The 27,435-nt window shown below is 41.8% G+C and overlaps 1 protein-coding gene across 1 annotated transcript in view; it reads right to left on the bottom strand.

Moving 5' to 3' along the window:
• The window catches only part of PITPNM3 (PITPNM family member 3), a 58,936-nt gene extending 32,418 nt beyond the window's left edge, over positions 1 to 26,518 (bottom strand). The window contains exons 1-5 of the mRNA XM_034068672.1: positions 26,428 to 26,518; positions 14,733 to 14,828; positions 11,923 to 12,030; positions 6,532 to 6,608; positions 4,172 to 4,407 (exon numbers count right to left, since the gene is read on the bottom strand). Coding sequence (XP_033924563.1) covers positions 4,172 to 4,407; positions 6,532 to 6,608; positions 11,923 to 12,030; positions 14,733 to 14,828; positions 26,428 to 26,449 — 539 coding nt within the window. The 5' untranslated portion in view covers positions 26,450 to 26,518. The remainder of the gene's footprint in view (positions 1 to 4,171; positions 4,408 to 6,531; positions 6,609 to 11,922; positions 12,031 to 14,732; positions 14,829 to 26,427) is intronic.
• Between the last annotated feature and the right edge of the window lie 917 nt (positions 26,519 to 27,435).

The following is a 27,435-nucleotide window of genomic DNA, read 5'->3' as shown; positions in this document are numbered from 1 at the left end:
AAAGTATTCAGCTTATCAAAGGTTTATCCAAAGGTACAGACAGGCAACTTCAATGCTATTTTGTATTCACTTGCTTTGGGAACTTGGTGAGCTATCACAATATTAAAAAGCAAGCTGCCAGAAACAGAATTAGTCTATGTGTTTTCTAAAACCTGCATCCTTGAGACTATTTCTGGGGTAATGGAAGAACAGAAGACTTGCAATGCTCATGTATGGAAGCTGGTCTGTGTTCACGTCCTGAGCCTCATGGACCATTTCCACATTTGTCTCCTGCTGAAGCACTCCAGTGATTTGGCATTTTTCATCCAAAGCAATGTAACGGCTTCTATGTCTTGGAGCTCAGGTGCTCTGCCAAGCTATGTCAATGTACCAATAAGCACAGCTTCATTTTGCCAGCTGATCAGATGTGCACAGAGATGTAGTTATGAATACTAGCTCTCAAAAATTAAAAATAAACCTTAAAAAACTACATAAAAAGGCCTCATTTACTATAACAACTGGCAGATAACACCTCAGAAAGGGAAAGGGAGAAACATAAAAGGAAAAAAATTAAGTGAATGCATATGTTTTCACAATAAAAGTAAAATGTAAACAATATTCACAACAACACAAAACAGAGTCAATGGGGAAAAAACCCATACTAACAGCTATTTATTTTTTGTAGGTAAATGAATACAGACCAAAATGAGCAATTATTGTCTAGACAATACATCATGGTTAACTGGCTTAGAAATGAGTGTCTGCATTTTTCAATTCCAATGTATTTAATATATTTTATTGCATAGGTTGCAACCACATAGACATCTGCTGTTACTGTAGACACAACACAAAAGGAAGAAAGCTCCAGCCCACTGAAAGACTGTATGGAAGAGATGAAGTTGCTTATATTAGGGGACATAGTAAGGATTAGTGCTGAAGCTAATAGGTAAAATACCAGTGCTGGAGCTGAGAAGCCTGTCTTATTTTGGTGTATTGGCAGGACACTGAGGGAGACCCATCCTAAAGCACACGCTTGGAAACACCCACACTTGAAAGGCTGGAAATGGAAAGGGAAATCAGAAGGAAGGAGCTGAAATCACTGAGTGTAAGTCTAACAGATAAAGTCACCAGTTTTAGAACCTAACACCTCCCTGAGAAAAGGCAGCAAATGACCAAGCTGCAAGACAGAACTGGTCATCCACGCTGGGTAAGAGTAAACCTGACTCCCAGGGAAGAAGTGATTGATGGAAGAGTGGCATCTGCCAGCAGGGATAACTGAGATCGCACCATGGAGATGAGGGGGAAGGGGTTATTCAATCCAGGGGGGAGGAGGCAGGAAAGGAGAAACAAGGGAATAAAAGCATATTCTGAATGCAGAAAGAATCTAGCTAGATGCAGATCAAGACAAAACAAGGATCTCTCCTCAAAACTTGCTCAGGCCAGAAGTTCCTGACCATGGCAGAGGTGAGAAGAAAAAGCAGAGGGGAAATCAACACCTATGGTAGTATTTGTTTGCATAACTGTCGTACAACTGCTTCTGACATTATGGTTTAGCTACCTACATTCCACACTGAAAGTCCCAGGAACATACTATAGCTGTTTCTGAATGCCAGAATATGCATTTACCACTTCCACTTTCAGGATAAAAGGTAAACAAGGAACAGAAAATATACAGATCACAATGACTGAATCTCTCCATGCTCTTTCTAATTAAATTATAGAAGTATTTTAAAAATTGGTTAGGAAAATGCAACCCCAAGAGCTTCCATTGCAGGACCCACCACTGCATAAGGAGCAGGCAGGGGCTGAGCATTCCAAAACTCATCCAGCAACTCTTTCATCTCATTTGGTTATTCGTATGCTTACTTTCCTATTTCAGTGCTTGCTTCCTAAATGTAACTTTCGTTTTGGCCTTTTTTCCCTTCTCTCTCTTGTTCTCCCCTCACCCCAGTTTGCAATTACTGTTTCCCTGTTTGGCTAATAAAATACTGTAGTTTAAGAGCTCTCCTCTGAGGTGTAAATCAATGTATGCTCATCAAATCAGATTTAGACTATATGAAAGCTATAAAAAGCCTAAAGAGTTGATCCACTCTGGTATATTTTCTCCCTGAAACGGAAGGAGATGGCTCTCAAGTCATCTAGCTGGAAGGAGAATGTGCCTCAGTTTTAACCCTTTTCTGTCCTTAGCTGCGAAGACAGAGAAGTGTGAAGGGAAATCAGTCAAGCATTATAAATTTACACAGGTTGCATGAACAGTGTCTTTCTGATTGATACGAGAGATACAAGAAACTGAAAGTGATGGGAGTAGACGGGAGCAGACTGGATTAAACAATATGAAATATTTATGAGATGGAGTGATTTTGCACTGAAAGATCCCTTTCCTTTAAGCCACTATTTGCAATGCAGGGAGGAGAACGGCATAGATGGATTCGGATGAAAAGTCTGGTGGAGTCCCCTTCCGAAGCAAAGAACTCAGCACATGAACACAGCAGAATTCAAACAGAAGCCTGCACAACCTTGGCACACACTAGGCCTGCACATTCAGAAAACAGAGGGTACATTCAAACCAAGCAAAAAATCTTGTACTGCTGCTTTGTCATCTGGCTCACCCTCAATGAAACATTATGGGAAATAAAAACCCCACTTCCTCCCCAAAGTTTGCTAAAGGAAATGCTTACCACAGGTCTGTGTTCCACAACTGCATCCTGGAGTTTTAGCTATGAAAGCTGCTGGCATGAAGCTGCCAAAATGTGAGAGAAGAGAATCATCTCTCATTTTGTCAGCCCCAAGTGGGTACATTACATGCAGCTCCACCCAAGAACATACCAAGGCAATACCAATTTTCTGTCAGTACTGGAAATTACTCTATGGGACATTCAAACATTCAGCTTGGCTGTTTTTCAGTCTTCTGAAAGTGTTTCCTAGCATAATCTGATATCAGACAGAAACAGAACCTGACAGCTAGAAATGTAAATGTGAATATCATGTAGCATAACCCTATTACAGCTCAGTGTCATTTAAATTTCCAGAGTTATGCTAGTTGAGAAGTACTCATTTTATCAATGACAAGATGTTTGAGGCATTCTTGCCTAGTGCTCTTCATTAATAAAGAGCTGATCCAGTATCTACTGTAATGTACAGTGGTCCTTCCCAGTTGCTCCCTAGAAGTTCTGACATGGGATCTATCTAATTTTATGTAAGTGAAATACCAAATTGCTTAAAACAAACCACTCATCTCTTGTGTTACTAAGGCCAATCTTGTGAGTGCCATCTCCATTAACATCAGTTATCAAATGGATCTGCTCAGAAAGAAAATTCCATCAAAGTGAACAGACCCTCTCACTATGCATGTGACCAAGCCCTAGTTGTACTGTGAAGCTTTCATTAGCCAAAAGCTTTGTTTCCTAGAGATGCATCATTTGTAGCACATGTAAGACACTTCTGTATATGGCATTCTTATAGATGTATGATGCTCTTTAACCAAGAGCACACCTTAAACCAGTCTTGTTTTAGACATTTATTTCTGTCCTCAGTTTCCAGGGCAAAGCAGAATTTGTTGAAATTGATCCAAGATTCTCAGTAGTGCTTCACAATCTCCACTTTATTCCTAAACCAATGTTAGTAGTACGGCAGTTTTGTTTCTAAACCAGAAAGCATTAAAACTATCAGGAGGGTCTTCTATAACATCCTGTCCCTATAATGGCCAACTAATGAACAGATGAAATAAGATAGACAAACGTCAGCTGGCACATCCACAGGCAGATCTAGCTATGTTTCAATTTTAAAATAAGAGAGAAATTAGCCACTGATTTTTTGGGGTCATGCTGGGGGTGGAGTGGGAGGGTGTGGAAAGTTAACAGTTATCACAGTTCCTTCTGTGCAGATTTCTTCTGGATATTTTTGTTCTGTTGGACACACATGGACACCAGTCTGCAGTGCACAAAGGAGTTTGGTAGGGTTTTGTAGTTGTTTTTTTCTAAGTGGTGGTTTAGTTTGGTGTTTTGGTTTTTTCAGTTTTTCTATTTTTTTAAACACATACATTCACTTAGAACAGGACAAAAGATCATTCCAAGTCTTGCAGTAAGCAAAGGATTAAGGATTTGCAACATTTCATTATGAAAATGACAGATCACAGAAAGCCATTCAAAACCATACTGCAAAGCCAAACATTAGGAGATGCAAATCAACTTACTTGGAAACAAGAGAGAAAGCTGCTGAACAGATCGCTGGGCAGGGAACAAGCCTGATTAAAATGTGGCCCAAAGCAGCAGGGAAATGGGCTCGGGTCACTTTCTCAAACACAGAACTGAAGGTGTTAATGTCTGCCAGCTTGTTGCTGTGGTCTCCACCTCCAGCGTCTAAGATGTTACCCCCATGTAGGATTAAAATTAGCACATGGGTTTTGCAGTTCTGGTGCTGGACTCCTTCCTGTGAAAAAAATGGGAATAAGATGGGAAGAAGCATTTTTATGGATAGTGTTGGTATACTTGGTGTCAACATTAGCAGTGATTTTTTCCCCCATACACTGTGATCTTTGCCATCACTAGGGATGTGCGTGTATGGGGTATGCACTGTGCTCCATTTAATTCAAGCATGTCTTAACCAGGTAAAGCATACTGTGCTTTGCCAGAAAAACCTTGCAACACAGACATAGGTTTCAATGAAGATTACAGGTCAGCTCTGTGTACATCAAAAGCTATTTTAAATACATTGAGACTGGAGAAGAATTCCAACATCCACAGACAAAGCAAACACCTTTCTAGGTATATCCTGAATGAGGCTGCTGCATTTACTGGAAAGCTTTTAACTCAAATCATCACAGATTCTAAAAAGACAGATTTCTTTGCCAATGAAAACATCCAGCAAAAGCAGATAATATAGTTATCCCAACCTTTTGAGATTAGCAACTTCTAATTAAAAGGAAAAATGGGGCTAACTTACCCAGACATTTACTGAAAGAGTAAAAGATGTCTAAATGCTGATATCCATAAAGCTCACAAATACATTTATGAATATAAGAATATATGCATAACACAGAAAATAATCAGTGTGCTCCATAGAATAAACAAGATGTTACCTACTTGAGACTGGAAAAACATTTTGAATGTCTCACAACTCCACTTTTTTTTTTTTGCTTCTTTACCCCTTGAAATTTATGTGCACTCAAAGAAGAACTCAGTAATACATTAAAAGATCAGGAGATTCTTTTGGTTTTAAATCTTGACTGCCATTTTCTTCTTAGTTTTGGATCATTTTATTTCCTCACCAAATGTGAACACAGATATAAAAATAACAGTAACATTTCTTGTCATTGTCTAAGGATTGTGAATTGCTGGATTGGGTGATTTTCTGAGAATCAGGCAATGTCCCAGACTCTTTATTCTTAACATCTGGAACGAAAGCCACAGTCTTGAACAGTAAATACAAAAGGAGTAGAATTGCTCTAAGTTTAACAGGAATAACATTAATCAGAAAGGCTGGTAGTAAACACACTCATTCGTGCATTTCAGGCTGGAGTTAAGTGAGAGGTAGGGGTGGAAATGGTGTTGGCATGAATAAGAAAGAAATTGGAAACTTTAACACCTGTATAATGGTGACAGAGAAATGGTTGAAAATGAGAAAATTGTAAGTTGCTCCATAAAGCCACTATCTCTGTTCAGCCCATGATTTTTAGCATCCAGTAGAAGTATTTATTGTGAAGGCATTTCACTGACCTGCCTTTTATCTGCTTAAGATTAATCTTTATGTTAATTTTAAGGTTCCACTTTTCTTTGCTCCAGTTTACAGTTCCCTTCTCCACAAGGTCCCATTCCAGTTATTCAGAAGAGAAATTTAATTCCCTTTAAAAGCTAACAGTAGCTTCTTCCATAGCCAGTGCCAGCTTGTAAATAAGTGGCACTATTGGTGGGTTGGTGGGACTGAAAGCTTTGGAACAGAGGGAAAAATCCATGTGAGTCTACATTGCTGAAGTCAAGTCTCTGTCATAAAACATCTTTTGGACAGATTTAACTGGTACCCTTCACAGGACGACTCAGAGGGAATGAAATTCATGTCTCTCAGCAGTAGTTCATCCATGACTGAGACAAGGGGCTCAAGGGCTAATCAAAAGGACATCTGAAGTCAATCAAAACTGGCATCATTTTTGGGGGGCTCTAGGATTGGAATTACTAAAAAATGGAAAAGTAGACATTTCTGTTGCCTGTCCTATGTATGGACAGAGGACCTTACTCAGTTAACTGGAAGAAATACAACTTGTTTAGATTCTCTGCTGATACTACAAGAACAGGAATTCTGTTACTATCAGTTCATGACTGCTGCTGAATCTGCTTCATAAAACCTTCAGAGAACTGGGTCATATTTCCACCTAAATTAATTATGCAATGTCTAAAAAGCTTGCAATGATTTTTAGTGATTGCATGTGCACCTACAGAAAAAGAGGCAGACACACCAAGCCACCAAATGGGTTGATAATTCTGTAATACAATATGAGAATATTTCTGCATATCTATTTCTTGGAAATCAGCACAGCTTGTTTTGGGGAAACAACCTCACCTCATTGTCCTCTTGTATTTCAATACTGCCTTGTGCTGGGAACCTTTGTTTTCTTAAAGAGGCTCTATATAAATCACCTGAAAGGAAAAGAAATGATTGATCACATAAATATTTGGCTGCCTCACTTTTTGCAGACATCATAGAGGAAAGGCACATTTCTAGTTTCAAGACAGAAAGATCTGTTTCCACAGGAAATCCTAAGGATAAACAGGACAATACACGAGGTTTCTTGCAGCCCTGCATACTAGAGGCTCTTCTATTCTTAACAGCAACATTTAGAACAAGATTCAGGTCCCTATACAGAGGTGTGTAGTAGCAGTATGGTTGCCATTGATCACCTGTACCTTTCTGGAGAGCAGCAGAAGGAGTCACCTCAGTTTCTGCATTACCTCTGCTCATCCCATTCAGATATCTTAAATAGCCTGGTATGTCTTAAATGGCACTAAGCACCTATACACAGGCAAATGAATTAAGCCTTTAAAGTTCTCCAAAGTCTTTCAGGATCCAGTTCTTCCACAACCTCTGTGACTACCTGCAAAACTTCCAGAGGAAACTGCAGTGCTCCATTATCAGGATGCTAAATAGGAGTAACAAAGCACAGAGCAAAAGACGGTTTCTCCTCAGAAAACCTTGTGACCTGAAAAATAGGAAGTGACATTGCTGAGAAACACCGTGCTTTGCTAATACAACATTGCAATAACCCACTGAAGGGGAGTTACTTCATCTGAAGTCATGGGGGGCAGTTCTTCGGAGAGGGCAAAAGTGCTCTTCCCCTCTACAGACAGTGATGAAATTCCAGATAAGATGAAAATCCTTCTATCTCTGTAACACCTCCTCCTCCTCTTTCTCAAGGCTTTGAAACCCTTCTGAATCTCAGCACCAGAAATCTGTAATTTAAAACTTTAGCTGACTACAGTGTTGCAGCCTTAAAATTCTACTCATCTCACAGGGGTTAGGTGTCTGGGAGCCCTTCCACCCTCCATCACAGATGCAAGTTTTAGGGGTTAATGAGAGAAGACTGTACTAAACAGTAATACCAAAGTAGTTCACTGACAGCTTTCAGGATTTAAACACATTTTCCTCTGTTTCTTCCAGCATGTCAGAAGACTATAAATGCACCACATAATGCTATAGATGAGTCAGTTTACTTTGGGGGAGGAAAGAGAGGGGCATTCTGAGTTCACATTGTGCTTGTGGTTCCACTGCATTTGACGTATGTTCATAGGCAGCTTGCCAGGCCCTAACAGCAGACTGTGATTTTCATCTCAGCAAGAACACTGATTAAGTAGGGTCTGGCCAAGTTATTCTAAAAGCACTGAATTTAGTCCAAAACACATTTCAGACATTCTCTACTCTTCTGCATTAGGATTGAGAGCTAATTCTAGCACAGATTGTACCACTATAATTTCTTGTAGCCACTAGAAATATATTTAACTTCTGTGGCTACATTTCCCTGTATTTAAAAGAGAGGTAATTAGGGTAATTCTTGCCTTTCTGGCAGGTACGGATTTAAAGGATTAGTCATGCAATACTTGTATAAAACAAAACAACACAATACAACAAAACCCAAAACACTAGGAAACAAACCCAACATCAACAACACACACCCTGAATTTTCACCAAATGTAATTGTTTTCTAGAAATCTCTGCAATTTAAAACTGCTTCTGATTAGCACACTTCTCATGCGGTTTCCAAAGGTCTGCTTGAAAGGCTCTCTTCTGAAAGTCATCATGTGAAAGTTTTTTAACACCTAAGCTCACAAGAGAACCAGTACCACAGAAACATTAGTTTTGTGCCACAAAAAAGTATTATTCAGGGCCACGAGACCCCACCTCATAGTGAGGCACAATTCTCTTCAATAGAATACTGAAACAAGAAACCCAGAACTCCTCACCAGTGTTCCCATACCTCTGGTTATCATCAGATTACTTGTGTACCATTCCCTTGAAAATCTTGTTCTAAAGATACACTTTTAGAAAGTGGAAAGAGTGGTTTGCTTTTTCCCTAATGCATCAAATGCTAGGTTGCAGGATAGTTCCTTGCTTTGCACACACACAAATGCCGTAGATCCTAATGGACATTAGGATTCCAGGCATTGTTTTAATCACAATCTCTATTCTATTATTAAGGTAGCCATCTATCATAAAACTGGGTTTCTTTCAAAACTGCTTTTCACTCTGGCTGAGAAAAAGAAAGAAAAACACAACTCAAGTTGCAGTATTAGAGATGAGAGAAGCGCAGCCAGGCAGCTTAGGCAGTGGCAGCACACAAGGTCTGCTTTCCTTTCAGCCATAAAAACGTGCATAGTTCATCTCTCTTCAGAGCCCTGTTACCCTGGCAGAAGTCCAGGCTGCAGTAATGTTAGAGTATACACTGCTCTGCTTTGAAAGTGTGCACCCAGAAGCACAGAGGTACCAGAAAGACTGAGGCAAAGGAGAGCCAGGGCCAGATGGCTCTCTGCTGATGTGCAGAGACCTTCAGCACTGCACTGACCAAAGACAAAACCTGCCTGAAGTCAAAGTAGTCCCACACTGGGGATGCAGGGGGCTGTCTGGCATGTGCAGCACTTCAAGAGATTTGCTGACTGTATACTGTGGAAGATAATCGGATTTTGGGTCTGCATAGGTTCAGCTTTATTGTTTAGGTTAAATACCAGAGAGTCAAATAAGTGGGGGTCTTCTCTGCCATGATAAGCTAAAGCTCTGTAGGAGACAGAAATGGACAGCATGACCTAGAGAAAATGACAGAAATTTAACCAGGCACCGAAATGAAACTGATTACAGAGAAATTATGTGGTTTCCTATTTACTGGAAAGGTTTTAATGAAGTAAGTAATAGCATGGTTTTGCTGGACCCAGCCTCTCCCTGAGGACATTATGAACATTTTACAGATTTTTCCAGCTGTCCTGATTCATACCATCATTATATCAAGTTTTGCTAAATGTATCATTATATAAATTACAGTAACAAGGTACTCAAATCCCATCCAGTCTGAAACCAATGCGTTGTAGTAATTTACATTGTAACAGCTAGTGATGCGGCCAGGGAAGGTCAGGGAGGGATAAGATGAAAAACTTCCTGTTTATTTGTTTTATCTTGTTTCCTGGTTACCCTGCAGATGCACCAGCTACAGAGGCCACCAGGCTTCCCAAATCTGGCAGAAGGAGAGGAGACGTAGGAATAGGAGAACATGCTGAAATCTCAGTCCTAGAGGTCAGCTCCTCTGCAGGTACCCAGACTAACTGATCAGTAATGGGAAGGTGATAGTAGCAGCCAGTTCCACCTGCTGTTCTCATGTGCAAGTTTATGAAAGCAACCAGGTTTGCAAACACACTAGGAGCTTTCACAAACCCAGCTTTTGTTTGAATGCTTTTCTGGGAACAAACCACTGAAAACCTCAATCTAGACACAGCTGCTGAGACAGCTCTGGCTCGTATTACTGAGCTGAGCAAATTCTTCATGCTATTTCATGAACTTGGCCTCATTGCATTGGTTTCCTTCAGGCTACAAGTCGGAAAGCAAATTCCTAGTATCTTTTTTCCCCAGGTGCTTTCTCAGCCCAGCAGCATGGGAGACTGCAACAGTCACAACCAGTTGTTCTGCTTCTAAGGTGCAGTGACCTCCCACTAAAAGGGTAAATAACTCCCCTCCACAAACAGGAACATCTTTTGCAGAGCTACCATGAGACATGTGGAACTAACTCACCTATCAAAAAATATTACACCTCCCACTCCCCTCTATCTGCCTGCCAGAGAAGTGTTGAATGTACAATCGTATGGCAATAGAAAAAAATAGAAGTAAAAAACCCAAAAAGAACAAAAGAAAAAAAATTTGCTAAATCACAAACCATCTTGCAACAAAATCCCACTGAAGACAGAGAGAAAATAAATGCTTGGCATATGATGGATTTAAGCCACAGCACTTTACCATGCTCATAAAGGCAGTCTGATACAAAGAAACAAAATGGGTTTACCTGCCTCGGGGCAGACTAGTGGAAAAGAACAAACTACTGACTAGGATGTAAGGTTTGGATCAGATTTTTGCTTCAATGTATGATTTTTCATGGTATCTAAGTGTGGTGGGCTGACCCACCTGCATGCCTTTTGCCCAGCAAAGTTGCTCTATCACTCCTCTCCTCAGCTGGATGGGGAGAGAAAATATAACAAAAGGCTCATGGGTCAAGATAAGGAAAAGGAGATCACTCACTGATGACCACCACGGGTAAATGAGCCTTGACTTAGGGAAATTAGTTTAATTTATTACCAATCAAATCAGAATAGGGTAGTGAGAAATAAAAGAGAACATGAGGTACAGTTCAAACCTGTACTAAGAATCAAGCCAGGTCCTCCTCTTTTTAATTTTTTTCCAGAACATTTCAAACATTCCTAATATTTTGCCATGTTAATTAGGGAGGAATTTAGAGTTAAAAAACCCAAGAGATCTTGCTTTAGGTGCAAAGCATAAGGTGGTGACAGTCCCCAAAGAAAATTGTTATTTCCATTAACACACTCCCATGAGAAATTATGCTGGGTTTTGCCATCTGCTGTGCTATTACTAGCCATTTATAATGACAAATCCATCATGAGAAATATGTTCACATGCAGGCTGTAACATATGGTTTCTATTAACAAATGATAAAGAATATTGTAATACACTGCAGATGCAGTTTCACAAACTTTCTGTCTGAACAGAACAAAATTTGGAGAAAACAAACAGTAAATATGAAATGCTGAACAGAGCACTCCATTTCAACCCAGCTGCCTTTTCCATCCTGCCACAAGCAGTCAGTCCTGGCTGGAGTATTCCACTGCACCAAGAAAGAGCAGCAATAGTACAGCCTGCAGTGAAAGGAACATTACTGTGGTCATGAAAAGGATGCATATCCTTATTGATCAGCTCAACTACTTGTGCTATCATACGCAAACACCTTGGCCATTGTGAAATTTTTCTGCACTACTACAAAGGTCAACTAAAGATGGAATTCTGTTCAATGTAAGTAAAGGTGGTTCATGTTCATGGATGTGTGATGCTGGTCAGCTAGCAAAGCAAGATATATTGGCACTGAACTGCATTGCCCACTCCTTGACAGCTGCATTTTTCATTCACTTTTCAGAAAAATAAGAGGGATAGGTGTGTGTGTGTGTGGGGGGGAGGTGGTGAGAAAATGAGGGGTGAAGACCAATAAAGTCTGCTGTGTGTATATGGAGACTGAATCACAGCTAACCTCCAACTGCAACGGCAAGCATTTATTTCCCTGTGGTTGTTCACCCATTTCAGATGTTTCTGGATTCCCTCATACTTAATTTGCATGTGTGAGAGAAAAGTAATTGCTTTGGTAGTCACATTTTCTTGTTAACTTTAAATTTATATGTAAGGTAAGCTAAACACTACCTTGATTTTCTTCCAGCTTCCCAATTGTTTCTATCTGCTCAACAAGGTCATTCGAGTTCCACTGGCTCATGCCTATAAGAATGGCACTTTTTCCTTCCACCATCTCTTCTGTATGAAGAAAAAGAACAGATTAAATTGCAGTAATGAACAAGACAAAAAAGACAGTGTGAGACATAGTAGCTGAGAGAGAAATAAACACTCATCATGCCTACTAAAGGGAATACGTAACAGGTCAGCATATGCAGGACTCTCCAGGAAAGTTTCCTGCTTACTGGTATGCCCTACAGCATACCTATATGTTTCATATATTGTGTATAGGAAAATCGTGCAAAAGAGAAGACTACCTGAATTTTTGCTCTTACTTTGAGCAGTCACTTAAAAATAAAGTTGATAATAAATCACTTGGAGTGTTGAATATCAAGCAACAGAATCAGTCAGAATTCTCCCCCTTTTTTACTTTCTTTATTTTACTTTTACTTCAGAACACTCAAAAGCGAAGGAGAGGCACAAATGGACACACACACCAGTTTAAGGCTTTTGAAGCATGCTTTTTCCCCTTTTGTCAAAGCCACCTGTGCTACACAAAGGGTTCAGTTTTCATCCAGGGACCCAGAGACATAGTGGAATGGCACCAAGTGCACAGCACAGAGAAGGGATCCCACCCAGGGAGGGTGCTAGCACATCTAAAGGCAGCTGACTCTTACTCAAAGACCTGGACTCTCCCTGTGGCTGTCACAGAACCTGGGGTCCTGCCTGAACCTGGAAAAGCCATTCAGTTTCTCCTTGCCTCCAGTGCCTTGCCAGCAAAAAAGGGATGGCTCTGAATCTTTCCTTCCATCCCTTGCCTGATCAAACTCAGAAAAGCTTCTTACCTTGTTCGCATACACCTAGGGGAGTTTACATTGGTGGGACATTTGATACAATATTTTCAGTGATCCACCATTTACGTGAGGAAAATCTGCTAGCACCAAGGCAAAAAAAAATCTAGTCTGTCTGAAATTTCCACCATGGAAGCATAAGTCAGTCCTGCTATGAACTGAGCATTCTCTACCTAACTTACTGTATGCCCCATGGAAAGCAAGAAACAAATGAAAGTTGGGCAAAAGATAACAGTAAAACATTACTTCTCTGTTTCTCTATGGATTTCACTAAATTAAGTAGCTAGCCTGGGCAGATGAATCAACAGTCAGAACATGTACAGCTGCTCCATCTCAAACACAGGTGCTTGATTCTCTGTTTACAAGACTGTCAGCCAGAAATGTCTTAGTTTGAGGAACTGGGGTTTGATCCCAGATGTTTTTCAGAACACAAAAGCAGCTCATTAATGTTAGGTTTTAGTTGTGCCCATTGATGTGCCCTCTGCCTCCCATTTCAGGCTGTCTCTGAAGTGCAAATTACACATGTGTAGATGTAGAGGTTGGGATAGCTTCCAAATTCTCCAATTATGAAATACACTACTCAACTCCAGCTGCACTGTGTAGAAAGTCCTTTCAGCTGCAAGAATATCAAGCAACAATGAAGATGAGAAGGTCAGAAATACAGGTAAGAAATATTACAGGAAATTTAATGCTGGTTACAGAATAAGGATATCAAGCTTCTTCACTTCTAGAAGGTGAAAACTACAGTCTCTCTCCTGTACAGGTTATCCTCACTCCAGCACAAACTCCTGCAGTTTCTCTGGTGCTATGTTTAATCCAGTGATCATGCCAATTACTTTAGCCCACACATAAGCTTTCCTCTACCAAAGACACATGCTCCCTCATCACCCAGCGAGCTTCTGTTAGTTTCTTTTTTAATTCATTATGTATTTAAACTTCAGAGCAAGGCCATGACAATGCCTGCTCCCAGCATAATGAACAGAAAAACTGAAATCTCAACAATCTCAAACAGGAAAGAGGCTATTTTTCTTTTCTATTTCGAACTTTTCCTCTCAATAAATCTTAAGGTTTTAACACATCTTAAACAACTTAGCCATCCTGTTCTAACTGAACAAGCAATGGGAACAGAGCTCCATCTCTCATTCTCTTCATGCCTAGATGTCTCAAATACACATTGTGATCCACATAAGCAGTTTATCACATTAAATTATTATCTCTCACTAAAAGTCTATTAGAGGACTAACAGCTCAGTAACAGGTGCCATTCATAATCTATACACAGCAGCCAATTTTTATTGCAACCAAAATCAAACAGAGCCCCCATTTCCCACTGTAGGGAGAGGTTGTATATGCACACAACCTACACAAACGTCACTCCAGCTTCAGAACAAAACCTGGCATGTTAAAGAGCATCCCAAGATTCGGGGTCTCATCAGGTGTTGTAGGGAGCATTGCATCCTGGATTCACCTAATTAAATTCACAAATATATGGATATTGCTACTTCTTGAATAAGCAAAGGTCCAAGTCACTTCAGTGAAAGTTTTGCCAGAGTAGAAAACCTGGCCATTGGTTTTGAAAGTTGGCCATCAGCAACACAGACACCGGTGGCCTTCATCAGGTACTGCAGACAAGTGCACTCCAACTGTAACATTATGTACTACCTGACCTGCAAAAAAACTGAGCCCAAGAGACCCCTTGAAGCTGGTTTTGATGCCAGACCCAACTTACAGCAGCTCACTCATTCATTCACCCCAGTATTTCATCCACCTCCTGTAAACTTAGGCTTATTCACAAATCTTTGAGAGATCTAATGGGGGCTTTTTCAGATCTCAGTCTGAGGACAATGGTGTCAGTTCACCCCAAAAGGAGCTTAGTTACTTGCTGCAAAATTGGGGAAATAATGGGGAGGAGAGGACAAAAATGTACACTGACCTCGTGCATCGAAGAATTCATCATCGGAGCTCTCCACTGAGTCTTTGAGAACATTCTGCATGTGCCACTGGGCACCACTGAAGCGGCACGGGGCAGCTGAAAATACAGAGAGTCCCATTAATCCAAGGGAGAGCTGACCTCTGCTCAAGGCTTAGAGACAAAAACCAAATCAAACCCAAACCCAACATTAATAAACAACTTGTGTAGATGCTCAGGAGGATCACTATCGTCAGCGCATGTACTTTAGTCTCAACAGTCAGCCAGAGCTCTCAGGATGGCACAAAAAGTCTGCTTCCACCTAACAAAACTGATTAAAATTAGTTTTTGCTAAAGATAAACCTGCAGCACTTTTAGCCAATGTGGTGACTTGAAAACAGAAATTCTTCCCTGTTGAATTCACCTGGCTGTTGGCTTCCAACATTCAGATGGGGAGGTTGTTTCTAAGACACAAAGCAGCATTTCCCCAGGACATGGCATTAGCTCCCATTTAAATTCAATTTCATTTCTAAAAGAAGTGCCATCCTATTTGGCTCACAGATTTACAGGCAAACTACTGCATTCTCATTGGACTGTTTTCATCAGACAGCTTGTTTTGCTGGAGCCTGGGGCTTTTATTTGAAGCTTGCCATTTGAATGCAAAACCTTGTTAGAATAGGTATAGTAACAGTCATGACAGCTTAGATGGTTGCGATGGATTATCATACTCAAACTACTTTGTAATTCGTAAACCAGACCTGCTTAACTATATCAGTTCTTACATCTACAGCAACCCAACACTAGAAAGTAGTAGTGAAATACATTCCTTATACCAACAATAAAGTCTCCCCCAAATCACTAGGGAACCAGGGATCAAATGCACCATATCCATAACAATACTACAGCTGTTGTAGAAAGGACGCTCATTTTCAACCAGAATAGTGTCTTTGCTTTTATTTATTTCCCCAAATGATGGTGTCAGATCTGAAATCCAATATCCTGAGGCCCTGTCCCCAAAAGCATTATCCTTCTCTCAATTGTAAAAGAGCAACTCAAGCAGGGGACACATCCTTCTACACTATTCTGGGGAAAACAAGCCAGTAGGTTATAGCCTTCTGCTCTACTTTTACTCCACCTATAGCTGAACTAATCAGAAAAATAACAGAAAGATGATAGGAGGAAGCAAATTTTTGCTGGCCAAGATGAGAGTAAAAATAACAACCAGTTAATAGCATTTTAATAGCTTTTTAAAAAAACAACAACCAAATCCACAAAAAAACAACAACCACCAAAACAATTCAATTGGTTATCAAGGAGTCAGTGCTGGGAGACATTATTAAGGAGACAGTGTTGGGAATGTGTCCAGTGACATTTGGCAGCTGCCAGAGAATGCATACAGGTTATTACTGTCACTCTTACAGATTTCTGGAACATTTTACTAACGACAAAGAACAGCAAAGCGAATTATTCCTTACCAAACATCATCTTGCTCTCCTACCATTCAAATATCTACTATTCCAAATACCAGATAGAATTCCAAAATTTCAAAGAACGAGAATGTAAAGTACCTCAAAAAAGCCAGTGACAGATGGGAAAGGCAAGATTTACAAAATTCAGTCTTTGGATAGGAGCTCATACACCAGAAAAGAGTGGAAGGAGGAAATAATCTGCCTCATCTTTTGAGATCTTAAAACCAAAGTATAATACTATTAGTAGAAAAAATCTTGAGTAAATTACTCTTTTTCAGCCATACACAGAATATCAGGTTCTCTGATATATGAGCACCCAGAAGGAAGGCAGTAAACTAGGAAATTTATGAAGAACCTATAAATGAGAGACAGGTCCACAGAATAGGAGAACAAGAATGAGACAGGGAATGGGGAGAAGGAAAAGGACTGCCCCAAATATCTTAAGAGTGTTCAGGATTTTCCTCTGCAAGGAAACTCAGCTGCTCTGGTCAAACAAGTATTTAAAACTGATGCTGCATTTCTGTGCCATGGATATTTGTGAAACCACTGGAATATCCAAACTAAGGTATACAGACTCCATTGGTAACACACACTTAATGCTTTTTGGGGGTTCTGCAGATGCACACACTCCCATACCGAACAGAAATTTCACACTGAGAAAATTCTGCTCAGACTTTCCAGCCAGATACCTGTCCTAATGATAGCTCTGCCAAGCCTAAAGACTGAGGAGTCTGATTTTCTTGTATTTTGAGCATTCAGTGCACAAGAAGCCAGTGGGCTACATTTGCAGAAACAAAAATACCACAACAAAAAATACCCTCTTAGGCAGCAGAAATTTTGTTTTGGAGAGATATTTAGGGGCTTGGCTTTTAGAACTTAGCTTCTCTTCACTTTTTAAAGCTGTATAACTGCATGTCTCTAGTCAGCCGGCACAAATGCAGGGATCCAAAGCCAGCAACACTGGGAAAAAAACAAACAAAAGCAAACCAGCAGAAAGAAGTATTTTGCTTTTTTTTAAATAGTTATTTGCAGGACTTGTCTTATCATGATTTGAGAGATTTTCCAATTATTGTTATGTCAGTCAGCTATATTTCCCATGGACTGAAGTCTCATTCAATGAGGTCTTGGGCTTCCATAATTCTCCAGCAAAAGCTTAAGATTTAAGACCAGAAGGACCCCCTCATTCTTCTTTTTCTTCTTTGCTTTTCCAGATATCCAGTTCCCTTGCAAAATCCACCTTCAAATAACAAACACTAAAAGTTGCAGCATTAATCCTACACCTGTAACACATGGGCCAGTTCCTTCTATTTCATGGTATAAGCCTCCTCACCTCAACTTTGATTCACTGCCTCTGCTGAAAACAGCCAGCTCTTCTAGGATGAACCTGCCTACTACTGTTCTTACCTAATAGATTTTGAGACATTTCTATGATAAAGACAGTAAATAACATCAAAACCACTACAAAAATCACTGAAGAGTTAGGTAGTTTTAGCATTTGGATGATTCACTAATTTGTATCCAATAATAACAAAGGCATTTTCAGCATGGTTGTCTGGGAAGTCACAGGCATGAAGGGGCACTATGACTGGAGACACTCAAGGAAAATGAAGAAAACACTCCTTTAGAAAGAGCACAACACCACTTTGCACAGAACATTACTACAGATGCAGTAGAGGCAATGCTGTTAACCCACATGCTGTTGGTTACACATTGTCAAGCTCCTGAGTCTTAAGGGAACTATCATCTGCACAGCAAAGGCCTGGAGGTCCTGACACCTGCCTACAGAGGCTTTCATGAAAGCACACACTAGAGACTTAAGGAAAAAAAAAGGCGGTCGAAATTTAAAAGCACTAAAACATGGGAAGAAACAAATGTAGCAGTACTGAAATTCAGTGCCAGCAATGTAGTGCTGCAAGATGCATCACCCACAGATAAAACAGCTGTAAGGTGTGTCAGGTCATTTGCTGGAGGTGTCAAGATATTCAAATCTTCTCTTCAAATATATTCACTTTTAAGTTTCACTGGTAGTTTATGCTTACAAGTAGTAGTAGAACATGATAAGCTGTTCCTTTCCCTGGTTTGTACTTCTTTAGTGTTGCATGGAGTGGCTTCCAGGAATGTTTCATATGTGAAAGTAAGGCCCTGTCCAAAGGTGGAAACTGCCATTTCCCTCGCACATGGAGCAAATACTGGCACAACAGCTTTAAGGTCTTCACCTCAAGCATGGCATGCTGCCCATGGAAAATAGAAGTAAATACAAATTCACTTCCCACCAAGGAAAAGAATGCCAGTGGTTGCACTAACGCTTTCAACCTGAATTCAAAAGACCCCTCCCTAACCAACACCATTCTAGTGTCACTGAATCGGGATTAAATATCTCCTGATGAATAACATAGAGTTGTACGAATTTCTGACCGAAGGAGAAGCCTTGCAGGGATTGTTGTTTTTTTTCCCAGAATAGAAAGCTTTCTGTTCCAGCCACTAGCGGCAGGCAGGCAGGCAGGCAGGCAGCAGGCAGGCAGGGAGTGGGAAGGCTGTATACACAGAAAATTCTAAAGACTTCACAAGCACTTTGAAGAAAACAGCAGCTCCCTGGAGAAGAGCTGTCACTGGCTGGGCTGGAAATCAGTAAACGGCCCCACCAACAAAGCTCATGCTTCCAGGGACCTTGGGGTTTGATGCAGAATGTGAATAGAGAGCAGGAAAGAGTGTCACAAATTTTCAGGCATAAATTCTGGCTACAAGAAAAGCCTTGGGAGCATCTGCTTTTTTTATATTGCACTAGGAATGCTTCTAGATTTAGAAGCGGCTGAAACATAGCCACAGTCAGCAGCACAAGTGTGCATAAGATCACTGCAGCAGCTCTTTACATCTACATTTATTCACTGGCTGTGCTGCATTGCATCACCCTAATATATCCATCTTACTGAGTCTCCTTCCTTCTGTGCCAACAGATTAGCATTAGCCACCTTAACAGGACTCTATTAATACTTCCTGATTGCATTAGACACCGGCATTGCCTGGACTCACTGATTTGATTTACAGTGTCAACTGATGCATATTTTATTGTATTAGTTTGTTTCATAGACAAAAAGACCAGCCCTGCTTCAAAATACAGGCTAATAACACTTGATGCTTCTATGTCTGCAGATTTTCTCTTTACCAGGTTTGTTGACTGATTCTTACAGCCAGATTTCAGCAATTTTTTGTAAGCAAAATAGCAACTCACATTTCATTTCAGCTCCTCAGAATCACGGTTTCTAAAAAAATGGAAAACCATATAAAATTGCAATGCCTTTAACAAAAACTTTAACTACATCACTAATTTGCCACTCAGTAGTTGAACCAGAAGCACATGCAGTAGTTCCCACAGGCTGCTGAGGCAGACAGAATGACAGTAGGTACAAGGGTAGCATTTCCAAGGGGCAAAGCAGCTTGCTACACTCACCTGTTACAGAAGGAGATGACTAGGGGCTTGCCCTGAGTGCACAGCCACAATTAACTGCGGGGGGAGAAGACTAAAGCAAAGCCATCTTGTTGCTCCATGCACAGAAGCTGAATTCTCTAGCTAGGCTAGCACTAATTGAAATTTACTGTAATTAAGATTAACTATAATTGATTACAATCAGTGATTTTCTTCTGTAAAAAGAAGTCTTGCTTTTTTCTTCAACAAAACCAGCTGGAATTCCATTGGTACTTCACTGCACCTGTGATCTGGTGACATGAGATGAGGTGATGTGATGTGTGAGTAAAATGAAACATTTAAAAGCACTCTCTTGATTTTCCATGCACTACATCATTTCACATTTTAATTTTCCTCTGGCTGACATGATCACACATCTGCATGAAGACAACTCTTGCAGGACCTACAGAAAACAATTTCCCACATCGGTAGTAGATGTCAGTCTGTGATTCACCAAATCTCACAATACATCCCAACCTCACAGCAGCTGTCATTATATAAATTGCTAACTAAAAGCAAAGTCACTTCTGGATATTGTCAAAAAAAGAATCAGTTAAAGTGAGATCTATAGTATGCTTATTAGCCAATTCACCCATGTTAGATATTTATTTCCTTTAGCACTAAGACTTATGTATGAATAAGGGTCACAACTGAAACCTATATCTTGTACAGCAGTAGCTTCCATAAGGGTGAAAACAACAGATAAAATCTGTTGCATACTTTTGTGATAGGCTGTAAAATAGCTGACTGACCCCGCATTTGAATGAGCACCTAAACTCATCCCTGGAGAATGTTCAGCTGCTCTGAGCCTCATTCACCAGGGAAAAAAAGAGAAAAAAAAAGGAAGAGAGAGAAATTTTCTTCCCAGGAACAGCCAGGATCTTACTTGAGTAAGAAGTGCTACAGAAATAGTTGTATGTGACTTTCATACTTCTGTTTGAGGGCAAGTCAGACTGCACCTCTGTAGACGTCATCCAAATGTAGATGCATGGCAAATTTCATCCTTGGTATTTTGTGATTGTCTATAGTTCCAGAAAACTGCAGAAGAAATAGTTCCCACTCATGTATCAATCAGCAGCTTCTAATGCCATCCATCCAAAGAAATAAAACCCCCACTATAATTATGCAATCTCTGATATGTCTCACAAACAGACCTAAGGAGCAGAGCAGCCATGGAAAATGCCAATCCCACTTTCACACACACACACCAGCAGAGCTCATTTTCTCATACTTGCATAAGCAAATCATCTTGCTGAAATCAACAGTAGTTGAAAAGTGCATGTAAGAGAAGAATCAGATCTAGCTTCTCCTGGCTGGGAGGCAGAAACCCAAAACTGGCAATGATGTAACAAGCAATGGATGATCACACTTCATTCCATGTTATTTAAGGGTGTTCCTAAAAGGGGAAGGAGGGGGAAAACAAACAAAAACCAAGAGGAGTTAAAATGACCTTGCTGGTCTGTAGCTAACATTGTCAGAACTAAGGAAATGGAAGCAGAAAACCAGACAAGAGTGAAAGTAAGGCCTAACAGATTCTGAAAAGCACTTCCTCTGAAAATTGAATAGCTAAATGCTGCTATTCCTTACTTTAATTTAACCACTTTTCTATAGAATTCTGAAAGGTCTAGTGTCTAAAACTCATTCATCCACAAGCATCCTAAGACAGAACAGCTCGCCACTGTCACTCAGTAATTCCACACACTCTGCTACCAGCATCAAAAACGCTGTTTCAGTATTACTTGCTACGCAAAGATCTTATTTAAAATGCCCATCAAGTCAGGGGAAAGAAAAGTCATATACTTGTTCCATTCCAGTTACTAACATTACCTCTGAATTGGAATAAAATGATACTATACATGGTAGGCCCAGGTCTTTAGGTGTAATACATGTGGAGATGTGCAGAGCACAGCAACACCTTCTGTAAAACAGAAGGTTTGCCTGCGGAAATGATGTCCTCTAGTGGACAGCACTCTTTATCAAGGCACAGGCCTCTGCCATTAGATCTAACGAGTTGAAAACTCATTTTACAAGTGCTCTGGGAAATAAACCTAGTCCTGCTGTGAAACCACAGCCATGCTGCCTTTCTTCGCTGGTTCTGCCTTCTCTTCAGCTTGAATCAACTTTTACATACACTTACTGCTGCTGAAAAAGTAAACCATGACTTGATTCATCACTGTTTACTTCACCAGCAGGATCAGCACAAACACTTTAGGAATGGAAGAGCAATGATTTATACCTGAAGTTTATTAGTGAGAGAGCAGAGTAGAACAGTAGGCACAGTCCACAAGCTTCAGTTTAAGAATCACTCCAGCATCTCCTAAAGGCCACGTACTCCTTGACAATGCACAAATCAATGGTTATGTTGTTAAGCAGAGGACAAATCAAAAGGAATCAGGCTGATTCAAATGCCCCTACCAGCCCTTCATGTGCACTGGCAGTATCACCAATGTAGCAGACTAGTCCAACAGACTATCCAGGCTCAGGTTTGCTTGTACCAGACGTTCCAAGAAGAGGCATTCAAGCAGCCTGGGATAAGAACAGAAGCTTTCATTGGATGCACTTACAGCAGTGAGCTTTCCTCTAAAACTAATTCAATACAATTCATGTTCCTGTTACAATACTACAGATTTCAAGCTTTGCAGCATCCCCAGCAGTTTGCCACATCTTTTGCCTGGTAATAATTAGAATTTGCCAATCAAGCCTAGACAGATGCCACAGACACGCAATCATAAAAAAAGCACTCCAGAATACTACTACCACACCAACATACTTGGCCAAGACAAAATGACACACAGCGTTCTCATAGCTACTGAAAACTCAGTCTTTTATATAACAAAGTATTGAAGACTGAATCTCAATAAAAAACTAAGCAAAAACAGACTGTTACACAATTAAAACATTTCCACTTGTTAAAATGTGTTTAAAAACTGTGACCATTTTGAATTCAGGAACAGTTTTCCATACAAAACTAAAAAGCACAAGTCATTTTTCCATCTGAAAGAGACACTGGGCAGAAGGAATGACCTTTGCTATTGCCACTCATTGGTGTTGCATAATAATACTTCTTTCTGGTTCTGCAGGTTCCTGATGCTTCCTGCCTACCCATTAAGTGATTTAACTGAGCTACCCAGAGTGTTACCTAGTGACTACGCAGCTAAGACTTACTGCAGGCCAAAATTACCCACTGCTATTTTCTGTTTATGTTTTATTTCTTCTTTAGCAATAGTAAAACAGAAGATGCACTTTTAAAAGATGTGAATTTAACTACTGGAGGCACTCTCAGGCTCAGGAGCTCAGGCAAAACAGAGGGAGATGCTGACCCTCTCTCCAATTATTCCAAAGTGAAAACTCGGGCCCCAGGGCAGGGGTGGCTGGCAGAGAGGCAGAGGGGAACAGGAGGCCAAGGGGGAGAGCGCACAATGCCAGAGGAAGATGGGGAGCCACAGAAGGGAAGGAGATGGGGAGATGAAATTGAGTGGCAGGTTGAGGGGGAGGAAAACAGGAAACCAGAGAGGGGAGGCAAATCAAGGAGTGGGAGGCCAGCAGAATGGAGGAGGCATCTAGCCAGCCTAACTGGTAGCTGCTTAAAAGGGATGTGATCCTATTTCAATCTTCCCATCAGGGAGGACAGCCACCTGCAGCTGAGCTGTAAAGACTGTAAAAGCAGCAAAAAACAAACTTTCTACAAATTTCAGATAACAAAGAGCTTTCGATCTGTTTGGCTCCCAGAACTCAACTGCAAAAAAGCTGGGGCAGCTTGGGAGCTGGCATGGGAAAGAGGTGGAAACGCACAGTTTTTAGTACTGTTGGCAGCAAGCCATCAGATCATCAAACCATACCTTCCATTCATGAATCTGCAGTACTCTAAGTACAGGGTGAGTCCTGCCCTGCTAAAATCTCTGTATGCTTACAGTCTTGTGAATTGCAGACTTGGAAACACTGCTAGCACTTCAGAAAGAGAAGAGGAAGAATTAAAAGGTACAGAAAAGCACAAAAGGGACTTTGAGGACAATTACTAGGACAAAGTTCCTGGTACTTATCCTTAAGTAGCAAGTACTTAAGAAAAAGATGAAATGCAAAAAGTCAGGAGGTCTCATCTTAAAGGTCTTTCCCAGTCTAAACAATTCTATGATTCTAAATGAGAGAAAAGGAGAAGATAATCCTGAAAGTGCAATAAAGCAAGCAGGGTCCTGGAATGAACAAAGTCACTAGGTTTACTAGAGAAGCTGCAACCCAGGGAAGAGATGTTACAATATTCCCTGAGAGCAGTCCTGCACTGACAGCGGCAGCATACCAAAACAGGATTTCTAAGAGATGGAAAAAGGGTTGACAGGTATAAAGGAAAAACTGAAAGGGAGAAGGGAAGCATTTAGGGAAGAATAAAGTGGTCAGTTTTGGAAAGAAAGCATCTTGGGCCAGGAAGTGGTGAGGGGAAGCAGCTTGAAGGCAGTCAACAAGACTAAGCAGATACCAGGAAAGGGTCAGGAGCTCCCTTTATTCTCATTTTGGATGCATCAGTCCCTAAATAAAATTCAAAACGAGAGCAAAGAGCACAGCTGACAAAGCCAGAGACATAGTTAAAGGCAGAACAAAGTACACACAAAATGCAGGTTCTCTTGTCAAGACAGTCAAGTAGAAGTGCTACCTGAAGGAACAGCCCAGCTACCACTGTAGTCAGAAGTACCTAATATAACCAACTCCTCTCTCCCATTCCTCTCACAGTGTCTTTCCTCTCACAGTAATTCAGCAGTGACAAGTCCCTGATTACCTACTCTGTATATCCTTCAACAGCAGATGGTTAGGACAGGCATATATTTGCTAGTGAATACAGGAAACAAATCAAGTAACAAAGTCATGCAGGCCCTTAAGCCCCTATTTTAAGGTACCAGCAACATTTGCAGTCTTGCCCCTTATGGGCTTACTGGCAAGACAGAGGGAGAGAAGAGCAAGGCTGTCCAGGCTGTAAATCCTAAATCAAGCTTTCCTGTAAATGTGGTACATCTCTTAGAGCTGTTTTTCGAAGCTTCAAATGCCAGCTTCCCCACAGCAGAAATTAACTTCACCCCCATCTCAGCAGTTTCATCACCTCCTCCAAACTAACTCCCCAAAACCAGATATGAATATTCTCTAACCTTTTCCTGCAACGACTGTAGGTGGACTGCCTGCATCACATCTGAAAGACTACTTTCACAGTGCAGAGATATTATCTTTCTGAGGAGGATCTGGCATTTTTGAGTCACTGCTGTCTGTTAAAAAATGAAGTAGGAGATGAAGATCAGATACCACATCACCCCCTCAGACATGTCAGGTTGTGATCTACAGTTGCTGCTATGTGGTTTTGCAGTATACAATCCCGCAAATGTCCAAGTATTTCTGTGCAGAGACCATTCCAAGCCTTAAGATCTGGAGGTCACTAGGTGGGATCTGGCTACTGAAATAAGTCAACTGCCTCCAGAAATGACACATGCCTTTACAAGCACATCATTCTCCAGTGATTAAGCAGCATGTTTCATGGCTCCTAGAATTATGGTGTTTCTTTGCATTTGTGATAAGGTTACAGCACTGACAAGGGCTACAAGGCAGGATATATACATCTCTTTATTTGTGCCTATTCCAGCTCACATTGATAAACTCAGCTGCCTCAATTTAACAAAGCAGACACTTCTCCTGCTCCTAACCCTGACACGCTCTGCTAGAGCAACTTTTTGAACGGTCAAGTTAAGCTTTTATTTACAGTAATGGCATCATAAAGATGGCATCAAAAGTTGTATTTTGTCTACTGAAGTGAGTGGAATCACAATTAAGAGAAGTACCATCCTTTAAAGTTCTTGTGCAAAGTTGGGTTTGAACATGCAAACTATGTATGCAGATTACATTACTCACATACTACTGACAATGAACGCAATACTGCCTTATTTTCCTATCAAAGTTAAAAGGACTGCAAGCTAAGGCCAAATAAAAAAACAATGAGACTTTTCCCCTATTTATTTCTTCACCTTCCAAAAGATGGAGAACAACTGTTTAGTTCAATACTGTGTTTGCATCTTCTGAAATGACTGATGCTCTCATGTTCCCGAGCGCTACATCTCTGGGCTGCCACCAATCCATGCCTATTTTTGGGAAAAAAAAATACAAGAATAAACACTGCTAGGCAGACTTTGGGTTTAGTCTTAATATTACCATGCTGAGGTAAATCTGTGCCAAGAAGTGGCACCAACCTCCAGGCAACTCACCTACAGACCCACAGACAGTCACAGCAGTCAGGCCTTCACCTTCACAGGCAAAGGGCTCTGTGTGCAATCTACAAGAAAACCACTTCTGCAACAGCAAGAGGTTCCCCGGCAGCTCTGTTGGCTGAGCTGAGCGTTCCTGCACACAGCACATGCCCCCGGGGCCGGCCGGCCGCTGCCCGGGCACAGCCCCAGGCCCTCCGGCCTCCGAACTGCCCCGGCTCTGCGGGAAGCACGAGCTGAAACACGCGAACCCGCACGGCGCAGGAGGGGCTTCACCCCCAGAAAACACACCTCTGCTGTGTGGAGAGGAGCGCTTGGCTCCGGCGTCCCAGGCCGTTCCTCCTGAGGAGGCGGCAGCGAGCATCGGCTCCACAAGGCGGCAGCCGCAGAGCTGCTTCGGAGCCGGGAGACACCGCGAGGAGCGCGCAGGAGGCCGGAGAGCAGCGCCTGTGCCCCCTCAGCGCAGCCCGGCCCCGGCCGAAGCGGGCGCCCGCGGCAGAGCGGCCCCGCTGCTGCAGAGCCCGCGGTCACCGTTCCCTCACCTCGGCGCTCACCTGGGCGCGGAGCCTTCGCCATTGTCGGGGCCGTCCGCTCCCCGCCGCCTCAGGTGCTCGCCCGCGGGGCCCTCCCGGCTCGCCGGTGCCCCGCGCTCCGCCGCCCCATCTGCTCCCGGCGGAGGCCCCGCACCACCCACTCGCTGCGGCGCTGGAAGACGCGAGCGGGAGACGCCGCTGCGCCGCTCGGTCCCGCCGCGCAGCCCGCCCGCCGCGGCGCAGCCGCCGTCGTTAAAGGCGCAGCGAGCGGCTCCGCGGACAGCGGGGGTCGGCAGGGCCCAGGGCGGGCAGGTGGCTGCTCCTCAACCGGCCTGGAGCCAGCGGCCCCGGTTCGGGTCTGCCCCCAGCTCCCCTCAGCGGCCGGGATCCGCGCCGGAGCGTTCACACCGGGCAGCAATGGCACACCTCAAGAGACGTCCCAGGATACTGTGTTTATATAATGGGGGGTAGGAAAGGCTTGAACTTCGGTCAGGAGACACCACTACCACACAGATCAGTTTTGACAGGCGCTGCTTTTTGCTGCCTGCTCAGCTGTCTCTTCCCTGCTCTCTTTTGCTCAGAGAAAGCAGATCCTGAATAACATGTAAGAGCAACCTTTGCCTTTAATCAAAGTTACATTAGTGTCTCTCTAAAAACACACTTTAAGGTCAGATTCTGGCCTAACCCTTGGAAAATGCTGCATTAGCATTTGGTACCAGTTTAATATGATTGGTTTGTAATTTGGAAATGAACTGGTGCCCCACCTATTGCTCAACAGGTTTCTAAGGAAATCATATCAACAAACTGTATTGGAATAATACGCTTTACAAAGCAGCTTTTTCATTTTCACTGCTCCAGATTCTATCATCCAGGGGTCAGTGCAGATGTGCTGCCTCCCATCCCCAGCTTTGTCCTTCCCCAGGAGATAGTAAAAACTTAGACCTTTGCACAACAGCTCTGGCTGTAAAAAGGCACAAGCTCTTTTGTTATCCATACACACCACCACAATCATTCCAAAATACATTCATC

Source organism: Melopsittacus undulatus, chromosome 13 (assembly GCF_012275295.1).
Source record: "Melopsittacus undulatus isolate bMelUnd1 chromosome 13, bMelUnd1.mat.Z, whole genome shotgun sequence".
NCBI classification, from domain to species: domain Eukaryota; kingdom Metazoa; phylum Chordata; class Aves; order Psittaciformes; family Psittaculidae; genus Melopsittacus; species Melopsittacus undulatus.
Note: the sequence above shows the minus strand (reverse complement) of the source record. Positions and strands in the feature narration are given on the sequence as shown.